Below are 7,087 nucleotides of genomic sequence, written 5' to 3'. Positions count from 1 at the left end.
TTGATAATTTCTGTTGTAGCACTTTCTTAAAAGGCGCCAGGTAAACATAAAGAGCCACTGTCAGTAAAAAAAAAAAGATTGGAAAAATGAGCTGGAGTCACTCGGTGATGTTTTCGGTATGATGTGCTGAGTCTGTGCCCAGCTTAGCCTCCAAACCTCGTGGCTTGTTTCTGTAGCTCACTGCCGTGCCAGATACACACACACACACACACACACACACACACACACACACACACACACACATCAGCTTTCCAGCCTCTCCGATAAGCTTCAGAAATCTCACACACAGCCATCCATCAGCCCCCATATGCGTTACTGCTGACACAAATCACTTTTATTGGAATTAAAAAGAATGACAGGGAAATAAACACAAAGCAGTTGAAGTGGAGGTGATACATCGAAATGACTTCGTCGTTGTTGTTTTTAGCTGGTGTGAACATTATGTGGCTCAGTCGCGTAGCTCATAAATCTGAACACTCATATCTCAACTTCACAAGGTGACACGTACCACAACCGGCTATATTTCATACACATGATTGTATACCGCCAAGAGAAAAGCGTATTTGAAACCGATATGGTGCTTAGCTCTCTCAATATCTATGCTATGCTACTTATTTAGAAGGATTAAAAAATAGATGTATTGCTAGGTTTTAAGGTATACATGAATCTTCGATAAAATACCTTTAAAATGACAACCAAAAAAATATTAGGGGAGTAGAAAAGGTTCTAATTGCTTCTGGACTCCTCTACGTTTTTCTTGTGGCTCCCTATGTCTACATATTAGATATCACCAAACTAGCTATTGGATTTAAATATGCTGTAAACATGAAACCCCTAAAAGTGTTGAAGATTTATACACAATTTAATTTGCAATTAATAAATTATGTCAATGAAAATGTTGAGTAAATATTGCTAGGAACTTGAGCTGATACTACATGAAAGCTTGTTATATAGAAAAGCAGTGGAACTATAAAGATTTTCTGTTCTCCCCTTCAGACACGATTTGAAATTGAAATCGGAGCAAACAAGCCATATAAAATCACAAACCCTGATTGTTTTCGCAATTACAGCAGAGACATTGGGCCAAACAGTAGTTTGTGAAATCAAAAATGTCACTCATTCTATGAAATGACTAGGCAAAGAGGATATATAACAGGTCTTTAGCAGGAGAGATATGCTGAGATGTTCAACAAACGTCGTCCGAACCAACAAAAAGAACAAAAAAAAGGCATTCTTTTGAAAAAGCTGTGAACTCTTAGGCATGCAAGACTGAAACAATATGAAATCAACACGCATAACATTAGGCAGTGCCATATATCTTCAGCATCAAGTTACAAACTGACATACTTCCGTGACTTTGGACATAGATTGCATACCTGAGCTGCAGGACTAACCTAAATTGGGGATTTAAAAGAAAATCATCAGCCTTGTTCTTCCTGAGGGAATATTCATTTTGGAAAGAGTGATTCCCCTGAAAGTCAATATTGTTTTTGAAAGAGATTGCTTTTTGATATCAGTGCTTATTTCTTTTTGAATTGATGGAAGAATTACGCTATTGCCAAGTACTACAAACCTCAAAACGGCTTATAAATAATTTCAACAACGACAACAGATAATTATTTACGTTCGGATAAATTAAGATTTGTGCAGGTTGTATTCTGATGTGATAATAGATTATAGCCTTGTGTAAATGGAAAATAATGTGCTCAATCAGGTTTTCAGTGTCGATTAACATCAATCCTGAAAAGGACACGAGAAGAGGACCCGTTTTAGCTATTCTTCGAAAAAGGAGGCCCACACAAAAAGCCAACTGTCATTTAGGCCATGACAGAATCACAGTGCATATTTATTTGACTTTGAGTTGGAGCTGAAAAAGTGGAAGTTTGTGCTGCAGCTGTTGATGGACTTGTCAGTTTGTAACGAAAAAGTAAATGATTGGTTAACGTAACGTGCAATAGTATACACCCCTCCCCCATCCAAAAACATAAAAAAGAAAAACATTCGATCAGAAAACATTCCAACTTAAATTCCACTCTCTGTTAGAGCACTATCAATTCTACTTGCAGGGCCATCATCTTTGTCAGGCTACCAAGCTTCAGCTCAGGCGCTGGCCTCCTGTTTAAGGCGTTGACTGCGAGCCTTGTACACCTCAATCAGAAGGTCTTTGACGTACTGGATCTCCCGCTCCACCGACTCCGCCTTGTCCCGAAGTTCTCGATTTCTCCCCTCTAGGCCATGAAGCTGCTCCTCCAGTGAGTCTAACTCTGCTCTCTTCCTTTGGCGGTACCTGTTGAAGAAGGGTTTGTCAAAAATCAGTATGTTAAAAGATTGCTGTCACTGATTAGTCACGCTCTCAGTTCCCTATTTGTAGTACCTGCGAGGGTGTGGCCAATGTTGTCTACGTCAACTTTTATTTAGTCTGATGCAAGCAAGAGGTGTTTAGTTATGTCATACCCATCTTATACCTCCATGCACTGAAATTCTGATGTTTTCTAGCTTGCAGAATTAACAGTGTCTAGAAGTGTGTGATCTAATTTTGTCACCTAACACTAGTTACTGTTGGCTTTACTAGAAATCGTACAAAAACCTGGCAATTTCACAAGACTAGGCGGCAATAATATACCTATGAGCTGCGGTCTTGTTCTGATCTCTCTTCTTCTGCTTGCGTTCTCCGTGATTGGTTTCCATAAGGGGGACTTCCAGCTCTGGTTTCACAATGCAGGGTTCCTCCTTCAAGGAACGGACTCCTCTGGGACAAGGAGCGCCCATTTCGTGTCCGTGTCTGTCACCATTCAAGCAGTCAGGGCCTTGACCCTGCAGAAAGCCGCAATGATAGTCGCTGTGTTGACGATGCATCTCCACACTTTCTGCTTTCACAGGCTCGTTGATGGCCCCTAGGAAGTTATGGTAGGCCTCTTCTTGGGGTGTTCCTTGGATAAAGCAACCTTCATTGGACTCGGTCTTCCAGGGGATGCCAGCCTTGACCATGTCGTTGATGCCGGCCTTGCCTTCGCTCATCATCTCAATCTCTGAACCTCCACCCATTCCATTTAGGTTGACTTCCCTGACACCATACATCATCATGTCATCTTTCTTGTGGGGGACTTGGATGGGCCCGCTAAAGCCATAGCCGCCACTAACAACTTTGCTTATACCGACGGCCTCCTCTGTGTAGCGGCAATTCTTCTCTTCTTTGGGTAAAATGGCGCACCTTCTGATCTCCACCGCACTGCCCAGGCAGTACCCTTTGCCCACCACCCGTTCATCCTCTATACAGCTGTAGCTTCCACCAAGCGCAACAGCTGAGTTACCTGAGGTATTTCCTTTGGAACTCCAGATGCTATTCTCATAGCCTTCACTCACCCTCACCCCATCGGAAACTCTCTTGCGGCCGCAGACGTTGCCATTGGGGCGGTTGCAACTGTAAGGGGCGTGTCTAGGAATCTTGGAACGGCCAATGGGACCCCCACAAAAGCTCAGCAGGTCTAGTTCCCCAGTTGCTAGGGTAACAAGTAGGGGGCTAGATTCTGATTGGCTAGAAGCAGAATAGGATGCATAGGGCAACTGGTAGTATGATGGGGGACCCATTGGTGGTGGCCCTTTGTCGCATTTGCCCAGTTTGGAGGCTTTCTCTGGAAGCGGGTCAGACAGGAAGTAATCCTCCAGCTGAGCAAGCTCTTCCTGCAGCAGAGAGGTCATGACCTCCAAATCAGAGGGCACCTGGTTGTCATGCTGGAGGGGCGAAGGGGGAAGGGATGCATTGGGGGAGGGAGAGGAGTGAGGGGTTGGGAGGTATGAGGAGAAATCCACTTCTTCCGTCATCCAGTCACTGAGACCATCACCTATTTGGAAAAGAGAAAATTGGAAAAAAAGTAAATCTAATGCATTTCATAAACAGCGAAACAGTAATTCACAAGCAAAAAATTACCGAAAACAATCGACCGCCTTTGCGCTATTTAATGTTTCGTATTTCGGAATTTTGTTAAAATTGATAATGGGTGATCGATAGAATTCGTAAATGCAAAACGTTAAAAATGATAGCATTATTGTAGCTCCAATCAGTTCAAATGTAGACCACAAACAATTTAAAACAGACACACATTGGTAGTTTTACTCACTGTTCAAGGAGGAGGAAATGTGCTGCAGTGCGGTGCCCACCTGAAACTGGGAAAAATAAAAAACTGTACTCACTGCAACTCACCAATTAAGTGCTGGCTCTCCTCTGGCCCCTCCCCTCTGCGCCTCTCCAATTGGCTGTGGTTAGCCTGTGGGTGAGAGAGAGCGAGGGGGTCTGCCGGGCAGCCAAGTAGAGTCTTCCAAATGGGTGCTGACATTGCCATCATCCTGTCCGTTGGTCCTGTGATTCAAACGGCCGAGTTTATGGTGCACGATATTGTAGTTTGAGAGTTGAGCCACAGAAAACAGGGCTGGGTGAGCATTATGAAACCTAAAAAAAAGGAGGAGAGATCGATCAGAAAAGACTGTCCAAAAGCATCACTTAATGTAGAACGAGCAAAATGTGAGTGCACCGTGCTTTTTTTTTTTTCATGATTCTGAATGAACTGTCAAAAGTGAAGAAAAGAAAAAAAAAACAACAGTTAAGAGCAAACCCCTGCTTTTGAAGTGCTTTCCTTTTCCGACCTATATTATTTCGTTCTCGGTGCTCAAAAAAAAGCCTGTGACAACCTAAAAACAGTAAGCGCTCTTGGAGAATGAAAAGTCGCAAATTGATGAAGTAAATGATACTACGTCCACTGCCTTTCAGCATCACTCTGGAAACATCTGTGACTGTCAGGGGACCAATTTAGACTATCACTAGACCTGTTCCATCCATCTCAGTCTCCTGTGCCCACTTAGGAGTCTCAGCTGAGCTCCCAGTGAACCAAGCGGACGCTCATTCACTGCCAAATAAACTCGCAGCTCTAACCAAGACAGAGACATATACACCTACTTTCACCACCACTGCTGTTATCAGCACAACAAATCACTAAACCACCACAACAATAAAACAATTAGCCAAAAATGGTCATTAAAGCCTGGTATTAGTGGAATAACAAAACAGCTTTTGCTGCCTCCAAAGGCTTCTAACAGCCACAGCACACTCTAAAGTGGAGTGTGTTTTTTTGGGGGGGTTTGCAGTCCAATCTCAAACTCAAAACAACAGGCTCCATTGTTACCCACCACGCTTGGCACGGCTCTGCAAACTGCCCAAAAGCCCCAACAGCAGGAAGAGTCCAAAAACACAGCATTGTTACAAGCCTTATTACAACCAGTGTAAAATCTCTGCAGACATATGGCAGGTGCATAAGCCACAGAGCTGTATGTACTGAGACTCGAGGCACACGTGGGATGCAGCCAATGACGTAATGCAAGGTGTCAGTTCGTCCAGAAAGAGCTAAAACTGCTTCTCCCTTTGTTGCAGACCTACTCGGTGTCTTGCCAATACTTGAGGGAAAACTAGCAGAAAATCCATCTACTTGTTCATCTGAAACAGGTACTGCCACTTTAAAACAGCACACCAGCCAAGCAAACTTTGTTCTTAAGAAAAAATGACATGCAAAGACAATATCAGCTCAGTTCTTACAGCCAAGGTGTTCATTCTCATTGTTTTCAGAACCAGTTTAATAAGCTTTACGTAACATGTATGACAGTCTGTGAAAACCTGAATATGGACGCTACTGTGTCGTTACTATGTCATAAAAATAGATAACGACGCTGACAGCCAAATATTCTGCTAAAATGCTCAAAAATAACCGCTGCACTTGTAAGTAACGGGAACCAAAAGTCGCACACTGCAAGTTGCTGAACAGCGCCATATCGGTAGCAACAGTTGAATGAAGTGGTAGGAAAGTAGCGGAAACTTTCCTGACAGTCTGAAACAAAGCTCGAGCTATATAATAACTGGTTTGCTGTAGGTGACAACAGACGTACAGCAGCTCAGGAGAGCACAGGTACAGCACAAAAGCGAACACAGACTGGAAAACACGCCAGAAAAAGTCTAAGAGAAAAGTAAGAAGCGAGGTTCACTTACTCCATTATTGCTGAAAATGTGGTTGAGGTTTTTGGGGTGCGTTGCAAAAGCAAAGCACGGCGCTTTGTTGAGGACGGACGAAGACGAGCGAGTTTAAAAAGCCATGTTCTCCTGCGGAGTGTCCCTCTCCTGCTTCTTGCTTTGTTGTGACGGAGTTGATGACTGAGAATCGGGCTAATTGAGCGAAAGCATCGTGGGTCATCCACACCTAGCAACCGGCTGCGTCACGCGGTCACGGCGCCGTAGATTCCTCCGCCCCTGCACGCGAATGCGCGTGGTCCTTATTGGCGAAAAGGAAAAGTGGTAAACAACAACGCCCACACAGACAACTCAGACACGGACCGTACGTTTGCAGAGTCCAGAACTGTCTCGCTTCCACGACCAGTTAAATCACAAGCGTCTAGTCCACGCTGTCAGACATGATTTGAAAACTTATGCTAAACTGCTGGTTACTTCCATCAGTGGGACTGGTGAAAAGTATAAACACGCTAATCATATGCTAAGACTGTTTATTCATTCACTGTTTATTCAGCGAGACGCGCGGATTATCATGCCGTGCGTGGTTTCAAAGGGACTATTTAATTTCCAACATCGAGGAAGAACACTTTTTGCTACCCAGGAGATGCGTGGCTATTGTTGCAGGTTAGTTGCATCAGCGACGTAAAGCTGCTCGCCGATTCGCTGGCGGCAGGGAACCTGCCTCGCCGCCATTGGCTGCGTGCCTGATCTTCTCTTATCTGATTGGCTGTCGGCGGTCAGACGTTTCACCTTCAGTGTTTTGGGGGGTTTTTTTCTATCGTTTTTTTCTCTTTTCATTTTACCGCTCTCAGTGCACATGTTCCACGTAAACATCCCGAGAGTAAATCAACAGTGGCAAAGTTTTTCTGTACGGATACAGCTGAACTTTGTCAAAGTTTGATACGAATGGGGGGGATGTTTAATGTACTTGATTTCGAGGACCTGTGTCCTGCCGGTAACCTCATTCAGCCACGCGGCGTTCATTCTCATAGCAACCTTTTCATTCATTTCAATATTGACCGAGGTTACAGTTTCAAG

General features: G+C 43.9%; 1 protein-coding gene across 2 annotated transcripts; it reads right to left on the bottom strand.

Annotated features, from left to right (window-relative positions):
- Positions 1-316: 316 nt before the first annotated feature.
- Positions 317-6,597, bottom strand: atf5a (activating transcription factor 5a). Of its 2 annotated transcripts, none has more exons than XM_036580479.1 (4): positions 6,032-6,597; positions 4,202-4,447; positions 2,624-3,842; positions 317-2,287 (listed from the first exon to the last, which is right to left on the bottom strand). In XM_036580479.1, the coding sequence occupies exons 2-4, from the start codon at positions 4,341-4,343 to the stop codon at positions 2,101-2,103; spliced, it is 1,548 nt and encodes a 515-aa protein (XP_036436372.1). In that variant the 5' UTR covers positions 4,344-4,447; positions 6,032-6,597; the 3' UTR covers positions 317-2,100. The 2 variants fall into 2 exon arrangements, with proteins under 2 accessions (XP_036436372.1, XP_036436373.1); XM_036580480.1 differs by lacking the exon at positions 6,032-6,597 and adding an exon at positions 5,182-5,274.
- Positions 6,598-7,087: the final 490 nt, after the last annotated feature.

The sequence above is a fragment of the Colossoma macropomum genome, unplaced genomic scaffold (assembly GCF_904425465.1).
Source record: "Colossoma macropomum unplaced genomic scaffold, Colossoma_macropomum, whole genome shotgun sequence".
NCBI classification, from domain to species: domain Eukaryota; kingdom Metazoa; phylum Chordata; class Actinopteri; order Characiformes; family Serrasalmidae; genus Colossoma; species Colossoma macropomum.
Note: the sequence above shows the minus strand (reverse complement) of the source record. Positions and strands in the feature narration are given on the sequence as shown.